Raw genomic sequence first — 18079 nt, 5'->3', positions numbered from 1 at the left:
CTTCTTGGGGTATGTCCAGCTGTGGAGAATGGGATGTTTCTCAAGGAATGGAGTAAGAGGGAATTGTTTCCTGTTCTCTCTTAAATGTGGTGGAACGGAGATGTGTCTTTCTGGGGATGGAACTTAGACTTGTGGTACTTTAGTTCTTGGTAATGTTGTAACAGTCAAGGAAGGATGTTCTGTGAAACCTGGATAGTCCCCTGAGAGTGTTTCCAGGTAAGTCTGACATGTCCAAGTCTGGCTGAGTCTTAAGAAGCAAAAACTAAAATCAAGAGCCTGGTTCTGTTTTGCTTTTCACAAAGCCTGACTTGTGCCCTGCAACCCAGGCTCGAGTCTGGTGCTCAGTTATTCCTCAGAGAAGAACAGTGTTTTAAAAAACCCTGCTGCTCCTCCCGAGCCAGACAGAGCATTGTTTTATCTTGGGATTAGTCCAGCGTTCCTGGCAAAAATCCCCTGGATGCACTTGAGAAAGCCAGTAGCAAACAGGCTTTTCTGCTGCTGGATGAGCAATTAGGCAAGAAATGGGTGGTGGCTTTCTGGGATATTTTATTTAGTTAGTTTTAAAGGTGGGGAGGAATTGCTGCTCCAGCAAAAGACCCGCACTGGTTGCTCTACCCTGTGGATTTGTGACCAAGTGGGACCTGAGTTAAACAGGTTAAAATCCACCTTTTGGGGGTACAGGTGGGTGAGGTAAAACCAGGCTGTCGCGCTGTGGTACTTTCAACGGCGAAGGGCTGTGGAGGAAGCTCAAGCGCTGTGTGGGCACATCTTCAAAACCAGGAAAAACCTGCGGTGCGGCCGATGGGGCTCCTGGGCTTGTCGCGACGTGTGGAACCAGCTCTGCCCGCCCCAGCCTCGGGTTTACACAGCGCACCTGCCGCCACAGCGAGCACCTGCCGGCTCCCGGGGCGCGGGCTGGGAGCGGGACGGGCTCTCCGCGGTCCAGCCGCGCCCCAGCCCGCGCTCCATCCCCCCGGGGCTCGGCCGCCCTCCATTTTGTCGCAGGGAGGGGAAGCCGTGCTGGCGGGCGGCCGGGCAGCTTCCTCCCTGCTGCTCCTTCCTCCTCCTCCCGGGGTTTTTGTCTTGTGCTGCCCCTTCTTGCTCTTTCCCCGGCCCTTATCTCCCCCTCCCAGCGACGCTGCTTCCCCTCTTCTTCCTTCCTCAAGGCCGGGACGCCTCATGAGGCCGGGGGGGGGGGGGGGGCTCGTCGTCCCCCGCCCCTCACGGGGACCCGCCTGAGGGGAAGGGGGGGGGGCCCCGGAGCCCCCGAGCGCGGGAAACCGCCACCCACGGGGTTCCCCGGCTGCGGGCAGCAGGGGCCGAGCCGCGACCCCGCCGCTGATTGGCTGAGATTTGCCGCAGTTCCGCCCCTCCGCCTTCCCGCCACCGGCGCCCGCGCGCGGCGCTCCCCCCACCCACCCCCGGCCCCTCAGGCCCCTCATGGCGGCGGTGAGGGGGAAACTACCCCCGAGTGCCCCATTTCCACCCCAAAACAGCCTCAGCCTCCTCATGTGCTCCATTTCCACCCCAAAACACCCTCTGCCCCGCCCCAAGTGCCTCCTTTCCACTCAAAACACCCGCTGCTCCCCTCCCCAGGAAAGGCTTTTCCCCTCAGATTTTGTGAGCTTTGTGCCGTTGGTGGAAAACAAAGTGGTTCTGAGTCCAAATAGGAAAAAAACCAAACAAACAACAAAACGACAACACAAAAAAATGAAAATACAAGCCCTGACCCCAAAGGTGGATTTTGGGGTCATGCGTGAGGAAGGGCAGCTGGGCTTTGGTATAAATGCCCTTGGTAAAAATAGGAAGAAATTCCTCGTAGAATTCCTTATATTCTCTAGTTAAAGGCCAGTAGCAAGAGAAGTCTAAAGCATGTGTTTTCAGCCAGCTCCTGCTGCAATGTATTTTTCTAATGTCCCCCAAATTTGTCCTGCTTTCCCAGGGAAATGTGGCACGTGCAGATTACCAGGCAAATTTCCCTTTTTCTCACCTCCATCCCTACAGCAGACACTGCCCAATTCCAGGTTAATTCAACCCAGCCACAGTCCCGAAAGGATTTGGGTTCACTTTTGTGACCCCCTGGGTCAGGGGAGCGATGATCCAGGGCTCCCACAGGTCAGACTTTCACAAATGGATTTTTGTGGGTTTTTGGTATTAAAATATTGACCAAGAACTACTAGAACTATCCTTTGCCATTCCCACATATTCCATGATGATGAGTTAGCCTTTTTCCCCTCTTTATTTCCCTCAAATGAGATTAATTAAAAAAACCCCACATGCTGAGAATATAAACCCTGAAGGTTTCTCAATGCCTGGCTCTCAAGGAAGTCACTTCAACTTTCTTCATCTGTATTTTTATGTGAGAACAGGGAAGCTGGCGTTCTTACGGAATCCCACGAATTCAGGAATTTTGGTTCGTAGAAAAGTGTAAAATCCTGCGAGCTGTGGAATGGAGTAATGAGAAATCTCAGAATGAAAACTGCCCCGTTCTACAGCAAACAGAGCTGTTGTTGATTTTGGCAGCAAGAGCTGCCGTACGCTAAAAATACACACACCAGTTTCACTGATCATACACATTGCAAAGGTCTGAACCAAAGAACGAGACCCGAGTTTATGAGACAAAAAGGATGCTCGGATTGTTTTTATCTATTTCCGAGTCTCTTGGTTGTGCCGGGGGTTGCACCGTCACATTGGACGTGCATGCTCGTGCTCTCCATTTGTTCATGGATTGACTGGCACAAATGGAGAGTTGGGGCTGCCCTGAGGTTCTGAAACGCGCTGGATGGGACAGAAGGAGTCAGGGACAGCAATCTGCTTTGAGCAGGACACCGAAAATATCCCTCTGCAGAGCCCAGGGCAGGGAAATTCCTGGTCCTACTGCTGTTGAGAGGTTTCTTGCTGGAGTTCGAGTTAGATCTCCTGGGGAACACTCTTCTGGTTTTAAACTTTAAAATTGCAGTTCATAGTATGCTTCGGGTTCTGCTCTGAGTGTGTCTCATAAAAAAATAATAAAAAAACAGCCGCAAAAATAGCCGAGGAAAGCCTTTCCTCCTGCTTCAGATTTAACCGGCACAAATGAGGGAGAATCCAAAAATAAATGTTTGGCCACAGCAGCAAACCAGGAGAAAACCGCAGGACACATTAAAGCTGGGAACTCCTGGCACTGAGGAAAAGGATTCTCTTCTAGGAAAAAACTGACCCCAGAGTTCGAGTTTGTGTTGGAAAAGGAGCAGATCTGTCCTATATGAGTGAAACATGCTCATATGGGGGGTTTGAGGGCCATTTCCTTCTAGCGTAGAGTTAATTCAAATAAAATAATCCTTGTGATGACTGAGGAGCAGCCAGTCAGGGCTCCTCAGCGCGGCCTCACTGATTTCTTCTGGCCATTTGTGGTGCCACATCCTTGTCCCTGGGAATGTATCTTTCATGGGAATGTGGGGGACGTGCAGGAATCATATTTAATTAGGAATGTGAGGCTGGAAGGGAGCTCCTGGCTGACGGCGTATGGATACTATAATGTGTCTCTGCAGCAAGTGCCTGCCCAAATCCATTTCAGCATCACATTTGTGTCTCTCAGCTTCGTCATTGCGATGAGTCATAATTATTCTGCTTAAAAGTGGTGTTTCTTCTATGCTCTGTGTTTCAAGTGAGCTCCTGTGTCACAGCAAAAACTTATTGGTACCGACAGGAGTGACTCGGGTAATTTGCGTTTCTGAAAAGCAAGAACATTGTCTTCAGTCTGTTCTTTCATCAGTGTCACTGTTGGAGGATCCACACTAAAAGCCGTAGGATCAGCCTTGCAAATTCAAGTCTTGCCCCATTTTGTGCAAGAAGTTATAAATGTATTTAAGAACGTAATTGAGCTCTGACTTTTTAATGGCAAATATTGGGGTTGCTCACACCTCCCATGCACACCCACCCCATGCTCCCACCGCAGTTAGTGTGGCCCCGAGAGCTTCTGGTGTGAAATGCTGGGTTTGGGGTGTGCTTTGAGGCACAGACTTGTGGAGATGAGAATGTTTTCTCTGGTGATCTGCTGAGGGGTATTTCCATCTCACTCGTTGTGTAGCACTGGGGGTGGAAGGCCGATTATTGGTGAAATCTCTTACATTAACATGTTGCAGGAATTAAAGAGGTTTTCCCCAAGAGAGCCCTTTATTTCCCACAGCCATCCAGAGTTCCTCCTCATTCACATCCCTGCACAGACCCGTCGTTCCTCTGTAAGCACCAGGAGGGAAGGAAGGAGGAATTATTATTATATCAATATCTCTCTACTCTGAGTTTCTGGATCGCTGGAGGCTTCAACTGCCGCAGAACTTCTACAGGAAGGTTAAGCATTCTCACTACAGAAAGCAAAAAGTATTTTCCTGTCAATCTGTGCGTGCTCTGTGTGAGGAACTGGGCTCGGGCAGGGCACCCAGGCACCGAGAGGCTGCTGCGGAGCCCGTGTGTTCCCTCAGGTGCCACGCGGGGAGCAGGGAGGGGAAAAGGGTTCGATAACTGCTGTTCCACGGAAAAAGCTCCCGACGGCTGTTCCCGATCCTCCCGGTGAACTCGGGCTGCAGGAGCCCCGGACTGGGAAGAACGAGCACTAGAGGGCACAGCGCGACCAGCGACGGGCGCGGGGTTTGGAGAGGGGGAGGCACAGCCCGGGTGTCGGAGCTGCCTTCCACCTGTGAGAGTCCGGGTGACTCCTTGAAACGGCACATTTTGGAAGGTTCTGGGCTCATTCGCCGCATTCATTCAAGGCTGAAAATGCAGCAGAGAATCGGAGATATCCCGAGTTGGAAGGGACTCTTGCCCAGAGTGGTTGTGGACTCCACATCCCTGGAAGTGCTCAAGGCCAGGCTGGCCAGGGCTTGGAACAACCTGTGATAGTGGAAGGTGTCCCTGCCCGTGGCAGGGGATGGGACTGGATGGGCTTTAAGGTCCCTCCCAACCCAACCCATTCCATTATTCCATGATCCATGGCAAACACACAGCAGAGCTATCTGATGAGGCAAAATGCAAAGTCCTTAGAAGGGAATTGCTATTTTGAAGGATGCAGGCAGCCCTGGGCTATTGGGTGCTGGAATGATTCTGGCCATCCATGGACAGCTCGAGGAGCAGCACCTGTAACAATTTTCTGGAAAAACCCACTCGGGCCTCAGAGCCCCAGGAGGGGTCTCAGGTCACACTCCTGGAGTCTGAGTGTGCCTGCTGTATCCACCTGCTCCCTGAGTGATGGATCTATGTATGTGGGTAGGGAAGAAGAGCTGAGAGCAGGGGATTGAGAGCAGAGCCCAGGGCTCTCCTAAATTCCATAAGTGCCAACTGCTCCCAGGCCAGTGCCGACCCGGCTCGGCTCGCCGGGGCCACTGCGGTTTGTGCTGCACCAGCAGACACTCCCTGGGTTTCTCCAGAGCAGCCTCCCCCTCCCTGCAGCCCAGTGTTCCTCCTCCCAGCCCACTTGCTGCTATATATAATCTCAGCACTGTCTACCTTTCTGCAGACAGAGCTGGGAGTCGTGCTTCCCAGAAGTTGTGAGATGGCACTCAGAGTCCTGTCGGTTCCTGGGGAAGCCAGCTCTGAGCACCTGCTCCGGGCTGCTGCCTCTCTGGTCCTTTCTAGGTCACAGGGTCACTTGGTTTTTGTCTGCTGGCAGGAGACAAAACGATAAAGTTCGATAAACAAGAGCCCTGGCTCATAAAAATAACGTTTGGCCTTCGTATGTCATATAGATCCTTTGGAAAATTGGTTTCTCTTTCCTTGCTCAAGTCAGATATTTGCCTGCTGCCATCTGCTCCCTCCTGCCTTCCAGGGAAGAGTTCACCCACCAGCTCATCGACGAGAGCAAAACTAGACAAATACGGCTGAATTCTTATTTCTTCACGGGCTCATCTCCAGCCACTCCTACCTGCGTCTCCTCCCCCGTCTGTCCATCTGGCCTCGCTGGCCTCTGTTCACACCACACCTGACCCTGTGCCTTATCTTCCTGTCATCCACCTTTGTAACCACAGACACATTCTGCTCTGTTGTGGGTGGGCAATTCCACAATGTTTGTCAGCCAGGATCTGCCTGACAGAGCCAAAGAACCCAGGACAGCAGGTCCAGGAGCCGTCCCCTGGGCACTAATACCAGTAGTAGAGTGTGCTACTGATGAAAGTGGCAAAGAATGAGGAGACATAGACAAACCTCTGTAATTCCTTCTAGGATTTCAGCACAAGATGTTGCTTTTATTTACAATTTTTGTGTGAATTATGAGTAAGAAAGTAGAAAAGAGCCTTTTGTCAGGGGGAAATGTCTGACTTGGAGTCATCAGCAAAGGCAGGGCAGAAGGAGTCCAGTGTGGTCCCAAGCTCCCACTGGAAGGACTGGACTCTTTAAACCAACCAAATGTACTCCAGCACCCTGAGGTGGGACACACAGACTGGAGAACACAGGCCGGAGTCTCCCACGCCTTGGAGAACTGGAGCATGTGCTGGAGGGACAGAGCTGACACTGCCTGGTTACACAACATGGGGACACTTGAGGGGAGGCATTTGAGAACCTAAAGAGATGCTGTCTCACCTCTCAGCGTTTCCTCTGACAGCCCACTCACCCTTCCCGTGACCCGAATTTGTGCTGCTGCAGCATTCCTGAGGCAGCTCGGGACCTCAGTTGTTCCTCAGTTCTAGAAACGTCACTGCCTGTGTTTTCAGACGCCTTGAAACTTCCCTTTTTACAGTGCCACCGAAACAGCTTTCTGTCCTTTTCTTACCACTCAGCAGTTTGGGAATGTTCCATTACACAGAAAAGTCATCTGTGGGCTCAGGCCCTGGGATGTGGGCGCTCCTGGGCTATGGAATAACAGGCTCAGAGTATGGCAGTGAATTTAGCACCTGTGAGGCAGGGAAGAACGGCCGTTCGAAACGCTGCCTCTGCCAGGTCCTCGGGGCATGATTTGGGATGAATCACCCCGTTCCATGTGCCCTTTCCCCGTGCCAAGGGCAAGCATGAGATCGCTGCGCTCAAAATAGGAAGAAGCTGCTCCGCCCTCGTGATTCCCGGCAGGTGAGCTGCACCTTCCCATGTCAGGGACAGCATTCCCGCAGGAAGGGAGATGATGCCACGGGGCAGGAGGAGGCACGTTATTAATTATCTGATGGTGCAAGCGACAGTGAGGAAGCATCCCCTGGTACAAAACATTCCCTAAGATCTTCCCGCTTCGTTTAAAGGGAAAATACAAACCAGAGGTGCCAATTTAGCTCCAGAGAGGAGAAGGGAGGCTCCAAACGGGAACAGACCAGGTGCTCGGTACCGGGTAGAGCGGTGAGGGTGCCAGGGAGGAGGGAGCGGGGTAAGGAGGATTGTGAACATATTTACAGCCATCTGGCACCCTGAATTATCCAAACAACGAGGCTGCTGGAGAGCTCACTGAGACGGGGAGAGAGAGGGAAGGAAGGGTTGGTTTGGGCAGAGAATCCTGAGGGATTCGTGCTTTCAGTGTATGTTTTTTGGAAATGTTTTATATCACTTATAAGATTATTTATGTTGCTGGAGATGTAGGGAAATGAGACCAGAAGGAAACGGAAGGACCACTCCTTCTGGAGTCTTCCTTCCAGGTTTCTAGAAATCAAGTCATGGGAGAGGAATGATACATTGGGAAATCTTGGTTTCTTGGAAGGCAGCATCGGAGATAAGGAATGAATCAGAAAAGCTGGATTCCTCCTGATCTCTGCCACTGACAGGGTGTTGGTGTTATCTGAAGTCTTGCAGTTTTTAGTGGGGAACGTGCAAGTCATTTAGGAAAAAATCCCAGGTTCTAGAACTCCACAGTAACCGTGTCAACACAAGGTCATGGTGCTTACTCAGAAAGGAAGAAGGAAAGAACTGATGTTTTTGAGCACCAGTGTTGGGCTTTTATTAAGATGGGGCAGTCACAGCTTCTCTGGGCAACCTGTGCCAGTGCCTCCCTACCCTCACAGGGAAGAACTCCTTCCCAAAATCCCATCTAAACCTTCTCTCTCTCAGTTTAAAGCCATTAATGACTCAGCCCATCTGTTGGGAGTCCTTTAAATAATGATGTCCACGTCTCCTCTGGGTCACTCCAGTCAATGCCAGACCTTTGCTCACTGCCCAGTATAAGCCTGTGAGCCACGGATTCCTCCAGCTCTGAATGGTTCCCTCTGTCTGCCCGTCCTGCATGTATGGGCTCTTTATTCCAGCCACAGGCCCAATTCCATCAGCCCCAGGGCAGGGCTTTGGAAGGAGGGATCACCATTCCAGTGCAGAACTCCCAAGCCAACGGTGTCAGGGGGTGGGCTGAGCTCTGCACTTCGAACTGTAGCTCATCTGGCCTCTCCCAAACATCCCCAAAAGTTAAAAAAAAAAAATTTAAAACCCCTGCCTTCCCTCTGAGCAGGGATGAGTTGTGTCAAAACAGAGCAAGAAGTTAAACACGTTACAGACTGAGGAAGTGTCACTGTAGTTTTCAGTCCCTTGGGACATTTTATAGAGTCAAACAAAACAACAGTGTCTGAAAGCACCGGAGATTTGCCACTCCTGGGCCAGGCTCAGGAAACACTTCCAAAAGGTCCAACTACAGCTGCACCTTTCGCCTTTTCCTTACCAGGTGTCACTTCAAACAGCTGCAGCATCGAAGCAGCCCCTCCAGCCTCACAGGGAAGGGAGTGTGGGGATGCTCTGAGCCTGACGAGGGACTCCCCAGCAGCTCCAACTGGATTTAGGGAAAAGAAATCCAAGGCATTGTACTGCATATCTCACCAAAGAATTCCCTCTTAATGAGTTAGAAACACACACAAATCTCTACACATGCATATTCCAGGGATATATTTGCACATGGGTACATCTGACACAGAAACCCCCCGAGCTTTTCCCTTTTCTCTTTTTTTTAGGGAAGTGGGTCTGTTCTTGCCGAGCTTTAATTTGAAAACCCGGCTGGAACTTGTTAAGTCAATAATTATTCTTGTGAATGTGGGTCAAACTATTTTCTGTCTCTTCCCCTCTCTCGGGACGTGGAAGAGGATTGGATCCTCCAGCGCTCCGAGGCTGGAAGCACCGCGCTTCCCATTTTACTTCCCAAGTCCAAACCTTCTCTTTTTAAGGCATCTGCCTTGGAGGAAAAAAAAAAAAAGGCAACAATTTCTGCAGCCTCCTCCATCAGTAACTCCAAGAAATCCTTCTGCACAGCAGGAGCCATCGGCTGTGTTGGAGAACTGTGTTTATCCACCCCCTCCCCAGCCTGAGAACCCTCTGCCGTGAGTCACTGCTGTTCCTGCTCCACTCAGGGGGTTGGGGGCTTTTTCCAAGGCAGGAAACTGCTGGAGAAACTGGACTTTATCTGCCATAATTTTACTCCTGTTAACTGCTTTGTCAGGTGTAATTCCAGCCTGCAGGAATAGCCCAGTGCTGTTGGAACAACATGAACCTGATTTTGCTCTCTCGAGTTTTGCCTCCCTCCAGCAGCGTGAAAGTTGCATCCAAGTAAGTGTAAATTCTATTTAAAGCCACCAAAGGCCTCTTAATCGGCACCTCCTGCTTTCCAGAGGCCTCTCAGCACTGCAGAGACGCTGCAGCTGCTCCCTCTGTCCGGCCTGGCGAGCCCAAAACCTGCAGTGGGTGAAATTTAGGGCTGCTGTGTCACATGGGGCTGACCCAAAACGTGCTCCCCGGGCAGGAGCTGTGCCTGCTGGGTCAGCTCAGGCTGAGCTCGGCCTCCGTGGCTTCCTGGGGGGGGGTTATTGGGTTTTCATCCCCTTTTTCCAGGTTGTTGGATGCGGTAACCCCCCTGGCATTTCATGGAGTCATAGAATCGTGGAATGGGTTGGGCTGGGAGAGACCTTAAATCTCATCCAGTCCCACCCCCTGCCATGGGCAGAGACACCTTCCACTGTCCCAGGGTGCTCCAAGCCCTGTCCAACCTGCCCTTAGACACTCCCAGGGATCCAGGGAAGCCACAGCTTCTCTGGGCAACCCCACCCTCACAGGGAAGGATTCCTTCCCAAGTAAAGAATTCCTTCCCAAGGTGTCTCGAAAGGCAGAGGAGGGAGGGAGGGAGGGAGGGAAGGAGAAGGAGGGGGGGTTGACTAAAGCCTTTGAGGCGGGGAGGGAGAAAACAACCAAAAAAAGGCGCTTTGGCTGGGAGGGTGGGTGGGCTCCTGGGTGCCGCACGCAGCCGGGGTTCCTCGCTCCGCGGTCCTTATTTGGCTGGGAGCGGGAGCGTTCCGGGGATTGGCGGGCAGGGAGGTGCAGGGAGCGGAGCCGAGCGCCAGCTGACGAGCACAGCACACGCTCGCCCGCTCCCCGGCATGTGTCGAGCAAATTGCAGCTATTTTTGTAGGAGACGCTTTGCCTACATCTTAAGAATCCCGTCCCGATCCCGTCTCCCTGAAGTGTAACGGGAAACCCCTCTCCCCAGCCCCCCTTCGCCCTGTTCTGCACGTGTTTTCGCGGCGCAGTTGGGCAGAACCCAGACTTCTTGGCCATTATCAGACTTCAGACCTGCCCGCTCTGCCAGGGCGCTCTGCAGTCCTGTAATGATCCGGTGTTTTGTCTCGGGAGCCGACATAATTGCGGCGCTGGACAATGCCGGCCCTTTCTGGGAATGGCAGACGGCTACTCCGCTGCTGGCCCGGCCCGGCCCCTTTGTGCAGTGTTATTCCCGCATGGATAGACCCACCAGCCGGGGGGCGATGCACAAAGCCACGTCTGTGCTGCCCTTGGCTTTGCGGCTCCCCGGGGCTCCCTGCCCCGGGCCAGCAGCTTTGGGAATGCCTCCGAGGGCAGGGGGCCGGGCAGGGAAGGCAGCGGGGAAACAGAGGGGTGAGGAGCGGGGCAAGAGCCCCAAAACTGCCCTTCTGAGGAGCTTCAGGGCCTCGTTGCTCCTGCAGAGAGCAGGGCAGGGCGGCTCAGTGTGCCAGGGGTGGCAGCACCAGCAGCTGCTCGTGGTGACCTCTCAGCTCTTCTCCCTTTCCAGCATCACACGGAGCATGTCCTGCCTCTTCCAGAGGCCTCAGCTGCCAACCCCAAATTCTCCAAGGGACTGTGCCAGGACAGAGCCCCACGAGCTGCCCATGTAACGCTGGGGACCAGCCTGGACTTCCAGCATCTTCATGTCCTGGATAATGGGAACTCCCAGTGCTGCAATGATCATTCCGGAATTCGAGGAGAGTTGCTGGGGAGGGAGTCAGAAAAACAGCATCTTTCTGGTGCTACCTGGGATGCAGGAGGTCACAGGAGTTTGGGGACAAGTGGGATCCCTTTGGAGTGGGCCAAGAGGGAGCTGGAGTCAGAGACAAGGCAAAAACTGCTGCAAGGGCCGGATCTGAAATCTGTCAAAAAACTTTCGGGAAACTCCTGCCAGCAGCAATAATCCCTCAGTAATTCTAATGGGAGAGTGGGAGAAGAGCTAATTAAAACTGACCAGTAACCTCAGCAACATGAGCCTGGGAGTGAGGCTGAGCAGCCCCAGGAACGTCACCAACCTCCTTCCAGGGGGGTCAGCCAGGAAAGAAAAGAGACAACACCGACCATGACCAGGAAATAACTCAGTGGGTTTAATATTTTTGTGGACTATTTGCAATGTAGGTACCGGAATTAGGTTTCCTTTTAAAAAAAACCAAGGAACAGTTGGATGTTGCCATGTGGGTGAACCTGTGAGACATCACCACGTCCTGCTCACAGGTGTGAAAGCTGAGCCAGCCCCGAGCCGAGCGCTCGGCGTCACCTGAGGGATCTGAGCTCAGCTCTGGGCTCAGCTTTCCTTCCAGCGGGGCTGATTCTGAGCCAGGGCAGCACAAGCACAGTACCTGCTGCTGTCTGACTGTGACACCTGAGAGAGCAGAGCCAAACCTACCAAACCTGCTGCTGTCTGACTGTGACACCTGAGAGAGCAGAGCCGAGCCCACCGAACCTGCTGCTGGCTTGTGGTGTCCGGCTGCTGCCCCCCTCAGCTCAAAGAAAAGGTAAAAAATAAAAGAGAAATGAAATTTAAAATCCCAAAGCCCCCCAACCCCCTGTGTGGGCTGTCGGATCCAAGGCTTTGATCCTCTGGTTGCACGGAAGGGAAGACACATCACTGCTACCTCCCATCGCTCGGGGCCAAGGGGGTCTGGGAGGCATCCATGGCCTGAAGGGATCAGGGTGGACATGGATTGCATCCCTGCTGCCCTTCCAGAGGCTCTGTGTGCACCCCAAAACAACAGCTGCCAACCCCAAATTCTCCAAGGGACTGTGCCAGGACAGAGCCCCACGAGCTGCACGTGTAACGCTGGGGACCAGCCTGCACTTCCAGCATCTTCATGTCCTGGATAATGGGAAATCCCAGGCACTTGAGGGGTTGGACACCTTTTATGACCTTTTCGTGTCATTTATTTCCGAGATGAGCCTCCAGGTAAAGGAGCTGTAGTTTGGGACACAGCCCAGACACGGGAGCAGCAACGCCAGGGCGAGAGCCTCCGCCCCGTGGGCTGCTCCAGGCAGGCACGGGCACTTCCTGGGAGCCAGTGCTCTCTCCTGCCCTCCGAGCACGGCACAACCCGGGGCCTGTGGTGCAAAGGGAGCTCTTACAAAGGAGGTATAAACTGTAACTGATTTATTGGAACACAGGGTTGATTCATCAGGGGATGCGCTGGAGGAAAGGAAGGGTCCAAGCTTTGAGAAGCAAATTTGGGTGAGAACAGGCACCTTTTCACTCTTTCGAACACTGTAAATAATAATAATTAAAAAAAAAAACCAGACCAGACGGCCGCCATCCCCGGTCCCTCCCTCCCATCCCAAGGCTTGCCTTCACATCATGCTCTTCCTGAACTGCGACTGTGAGCTCTGTTTGGGCTTCGAGTCTGACTGCTGCAGCTCAAACTGTTTGTACAGGTCCCTCAGCTCTTTGATCTCCTGCAGCACCCTCTTGGCTTGGCTCCAGGTGGAGGAAGCCTCCCCCAGCAGCCTCTCAGATTCCTGCAGGATCCTTTCAGAGTCCGACTTGGAAGGTGATGAGGAAGAAGAGGTGGTGGTGGTGGTGGTGGTGGTGGTGCTGGTGTTGGAGTCCTTGGTCTTTCTTTTGCCTTCCCCGTAGCCCTTCACCTCCGTCAGCAGTTCCTGAGTTTTTTCCAGTTTCAGTGCAACCAGTTCCTGTATCCGGGACAGCTGCTCCGGCTCTGCCGAGGCAAACTGAGCCTCCAGCCCCCTCCTCAGCACCGCCCGGTGCGCGGAAGAGTCCCGTCGGGACAGGATCTCTTCCATGGAGGCACATTTATTCTTTTCTGAGTACGAGAGCTTTTTGGGGACCTGCGGCGTGTACATGGTCCCTTTGTCAAAGGAGTCCTTGCGCTGCCCGGCCCTGTCCCACGAGGTCACCTCCCGCCGTGGGAGGCTCCCCGTCCGCCCTTTCTCCGGCGCCTTGGTGTTCTCCGAGTCGGAGCGGCGCCGCCCGGCAGTGAGGTGTGCCATGGACTTGTCCAGATCCACCCGGAAACTCTCCTCGCAGGTGCCGTGATCCTCCGGAGAGGCGTCTTCCTCCTGGATCAGGTCGAGGGTCAGCATGCCGTCGGAGGTTGAGGTAGATGCCTGGAGGAGCAGAAAGCAGAGTGGGTTGGCACTGGAACGGCTGCACCTGCTTCCGAGGGTCTCCACACCATGGATACACAGCACAGAGAAGGAGCGGGGATGCTCCCTGCTCCAGGGCCCAGGTGTGAGGCTCTGGCTGAGCTGCAGGTCCACGGACCCAAATCACACGAGCCCTCCCTGCTCGCCCAGGAGCAGCTCTCCGGCTGTTCCCTGCTCTGGCTGAGCTGCAGGTCCACGGACCCAAACCACATGAGCCCTCCCTGCTCACCCAGGAGCAGCTCTCTGGCTGTTCCCGGCAGGAACCCGAGGGAGCAGGTGTCAGTGATGGCCAAGTGGGACTTTGCCAGAGGGTTTGCACAGTGCAATGGTCCACGAGAGCAGAGGAGCTGGCGACCCAGAGCTGCCCTGATGGCAACCCTCAGCTCAGGCTGGAGCTCCAGCACCGGCTCTCCTTGCCAGAGAGTGGAACACTCCCAGGGGGATTTCTCCTGGGGTTGGTTGTACCTACCACAGCCATCAGGTGTCCCCGCGTGGGAGGGCGCCGGGAGTGCTGGATCTTGGCCCTGTCGCGCGTCGGGTGGGCGAGGAAGCTGTCCTCTTCCACAGTGACCTGCAGGGTGACACAGGCAGGGTGACCCTTCCAGGCTGTCCTACCAGCCCTGTGCAGGCCAGGCTGGGCCCCAGGGTGGGCCAGGCAGGGGACAGAGCCTTGTGGGCCGTCCCTTGCCATCGCTTTGTGATCGGTGCTGGGGGGATCACACTATCCCAGACCTCCCGAGAGCCCACTCTGCGTGCCGGTGGCTGTGTGTGGGTGCAGACCATAAAATCCCAGCGGCTCTGCTCCCCTTTTTGCACCAGGAACAGAGGGATCAGAGGGGCTGCTGCTCCCCAGCAGTCTCAAACCTTCCCCCAAGGTGAAGGTTGAGCAGGGCAGGCGGGCCCCGAGTCCCGCTCACCTCGTCCAAGATGCGGTTTTTGGCGCGTGTGATCGCAGAGTTGAGGGCGTTAATCCAGGACTCTTTCTCTTCCGGACTCACAGCCAGGAAGATCAGGTTTGGTGCCTACAAAAGAGGGAATTCAGGTCAGTGCCAGTGACTGAACTCACACAGAGAAGCTTTCACACGGGCCCTGCCCAGAGAGAGCCCCTACAGAGAAGCCCCTCTACAGGGAAGGCAAAGGAGACCTGAGCCTCCAGCCCTGCAAATGGCACTGCTCCACCACACACAGCAAACCCCAGGACCATCCACATCCCTCCTTTCCCTACAGCCCACCAGGACCACCTGCATCCCTGCCTACCCCCAGAGCCAATGGCTGCCCATGTCCAGGCAAGGCCCACGTACCGTGTTTCCAGGCTGCTTGGAGTGGGCGAGGGTAAATTTGCTGTGGTTCTTTTTGCTTCTACTTTTGGACTTCCTGAGCTCTTCACATTTCTCGTAGTCACTCAGGTCGAACATTTCCTGTATGGTTTTTTCATCTTTTACCTGCAAAACAGCAAGAAAATTAGAGCCTTGCAGGTGTCGGACAGAGAGGCTGCTGCTCCCTCCAGCAGGATTTCAACACGACTCTTTGGAAGGATGGCATGAAAATCACACTTTCCCAGGTTAATTCCTGCCTCAGAATTACTGGGCAGAGTAATTCTGCCCAGAGTTACTGGGACCAGGCTGAAAGGCCGTGCAGGTGTGATCAGACACAGTGTTCATGCTTTGTGGACCCTCAAAACGAGCAGGATTTACTCCAGCAGTGAGGAGGGGGTCCTGTGTGCCAGGAGGGTGTGGAGGCATGGGGTGCTGGAGGAGGTGGACCCTCATCTCTGATTCAAAGGGACAATCATTCTCTGCAGACAGCGGAACGAGAGTCGGAGGGATAAGGATTAGCACTTCCTATTTTTACTCTGTGCTGGCAGCTGACTCCGGGGGTGGCTCCCAGAGTGCTGACACAACTCTGAGCCCCTGCCCTGGGGAGGGGGCTGTGGGCAGAACCCACCAGCCAGGGCAGGGGCTGCCGGGCTCTCACGAGACCTTCAGCAGCCGGGGGAAGGTTTTGAGAAGGATCAGAGTGCTGGGGCTCGGCCCTCACTGACAGAACCACTTCTTGGTGTCCTGTAGAGAGTCCTCGAGTGACCACTTCACAAGATCTCCTGCTTTCCAGGGCTGTTCCCCAACACTCTGCACTGCCATGGTGAGATGGGCACCCGGCAATGGGGCAGTATCCAGAGGCTCACTTTAAAGATGGGACTTACACAGGGTTGCTGAGGCTGCAGCTGCACTGGGGAGGCAGGCAGGGGTCAGGAGGGCAGGCAGGGGTCTGGGGGGCAGGCAGGGGTCTGGGGGGCAGGCAGGGGTCTAGGGGGCAGGCAGGGGTCTGGGTGCTGACCCCTGAGCTGCCGGTGCCATCCCTCGGGCACACTTGGAGCCAAGGGGAGATGGCAAAGCCCTTCCTCTTAATCACCCTCCTAACGTACCATCCTCAACCCCATTCCTATGGCAGGGCAGCTCTGCTCTTCCATGGCAAACAGGAGGAGTTAGGGGACTGGGGTGGGAGAGAGCTCGGGTTTGCATGTCCATTACAGAGAGCACTGCAGCAGGCCCAAATCCACATCCATCTGCTTAATCCGACTCCAGCCGGTCATTCCAGGCTGGATTGGTGACTGGGGGTGTGTAACTCAGGTGCCAGGAAGGCAGATGGTGGTGAGGTCTGAGCCCTCAGATTTCCTGAAAGGACTCCACCTCATTTCATACATTTCCTCCCCAGTTTTGGGAAGCACTGAAGGAATTTCCCATGATTTTTCCATAGAATTTTATCGAAGAGGGTGACTAAACCATCTTCCTAACCAGGGGCAGGGAAAAACTGACCATCTGGCCCTGCCTAATGACTGCAGCTCCCCTCTGTCCTTCTCCTTCTGCTCCTGGGTGTGTCCCCAGGATCCAGGGGACACTGGCACTGCCATTCCTGATGCCCCGGAGCTGGTTCCTGCTCGTGACACAGCCCCTGTGCCTGGGGGGGAGAACAGACAATGTCTGGCTGTGCATCCTCCCCGGGCGCTGCTAATCGGCTTTGATCTCTTCCCACCGCCATCCTACAATCCACCTCTTTCCAAGAATCCCGGCTGAATCCAGCCCGACTCATTTGGGGCAGGAAAGGCCAATCCCCTCCGAGCCCCCCCAGCTGTGCCCCCGTGGCTGAGACCGGAGCCCTCGCTCCAGATGTTCGCCCATGTAGGTCACTGGGGCTTCCCCGGCCCTCCCCTCCCTCCTCCCTCTTCCCGGAGCTGGGATTTAACATCCTGCCCCCAGGAACACCCGAGGGAGGCTGCAGGACGCAGCAGGTGCCTTTGGCTCTTGCAAACATCCTGCAGCAGGTGCAGCTCGTCCTTTAAACACCTCGGAATGACAAGTGCCAGGGCTCTGACACCGCGCTTGGGCACGGGGAGGGGGCCCTGCTCCCACCAGAGTGTGGGGGACCCGTTATAAACCCCTTAAAACTGGGAACTGGCAACACCCACAGTGGGATTCCTGGGGGAGAAGGGTCAGCAGCAGCGATTCTGGGGGGAAGGACAGCGGGAGTCTCCCTGGGGGGGTTTGGGCAGCTGATCCCCCTCCCACACTGAGGTGACAGAGCACCCGGTGTGCAGAGAGGGAAACTGGAGAGAAGGAAGGTGAAAAGCAACTCCAGAGGAACCACCAGCTCTTCTGTCCTTTGTGGGAGGCTCCTGAGGCCCAAAGGAGAGAGGTGGTGGCATGAGGGGCAGCTCAGGGGCAGGATTAAGGGGCATCAGCCCCAGCAGGCACTGCCCTGGCTGTCTGCTGGCTTAGCTGCCGTGTTCTACCTGCTCGAGGCAGACAAAACAGCTTCACCCTGGGGTTCTGCCTGGCTCCTGCCTGTGGCCAGCTGAGGGAAGGGAAACTGAGGCACGGGGAAGGAACCTGAAGTGTCCCACAGCCCTACAGCAGGAGACATTAGACCCTGCAGCCTTGTGACCACCCAGCCCCGCACCCCCCGGCAGCTGTGCCGGGGCCGCCACTGCTGACACTGCTGGGATCCGAGGAGAGGAGCTGCATTCCTCACACTCCTCACACTCCTCACACTCCTCACACTCCTTCCCCTGCAGCTGCTGCCCGCCCGGGCTGGGCCCAGGGACCCCGGCCCTGGCATTCCCTGCCCCTGGGGGTCTGCGGGCACGTGGCGGGTCAGAACACCAGCCATGGCACCCAAAGCCCTGCTCTGGAAGGTCCCAGCTATTTGTGCTTCCAAAGGTCTGTAATTAGCTGTCCTTGGGTGTTGAGGGTCCCTGGTGTGGGTTAATTAACTGCCCCTGGGTGTCTCACTGATGAGAGTTCAGATTTCCTCCCTCACCAAGCTTGTAGCAACTCCAAACCTCCCGGACTCGGGGCAAGGCTGTGTTTTGGGGCTAAACCAGGCACAGAGGGGAAGGGCAGGTGCTCAGTCACTCCAGCCTGGGATTTTTGGCAGAGTTTTGCCTTAGCAGTTCCCTAATGGGACACGGACAAATGCGGAAGGTACAGAAAATCACGAG

The 18079-nt window shown here is 54.8% G+C and overlaps 1 protein-coding gene across 1 annotated transcript in view; it reads right to left on the bottom strand.

Annotated features, from left to right (window-relative positions):
* Nucleotides 1-12328: 12328 nt before the first annotated feature.
* PLEKHO1 (pleckstrin homology domain containing O1) overlaps nt 12329-18079 on the bottom strand; it is an 11668-nt gene continuing 5917 nt past the window's right edge. Inside the window, exons 3-6 of the mRNA XM_017839377.1 lie at nt 14886-15026; nt 14502-14606; nt 14054-14155; nt 12329-13545 (exon numbers count right to left, since the gene is read on the bottom strand). Of these exons, the coding sequence (XP_017694866.1) occupies nt 12769-13545; nt 14054-14155; nt 14502-14606; nt 14886-15026 (1125 nt within the window). The 3' untranslated portion in view covers nt 12329-12768. The remainder of the gene's footprint in view (nt 13546-14053; nt 14156-14501; nt 14607-14885; nt 15027-18079) is intronic.

Source organism: Lepidothrix coronata, unplaced genomic scaffold (assembly GCF_001604755.1).
Source record: "Lepidothrix coronata isolate B3197 unplaced genomic scaffold, Lepidothrix_coronata-1.0 Scaffold405, whole genome shotgun sequence".
Taxonomy (NCBI): Eukaryota; Metazoa; Chordata; class Aves; order Passeriformes; family Pipridae; genus Lepidothrix; species Lepidothrix coronata.
This window is presented reverse-complemented; position numbering and strand designations above follow the sequence as displayed.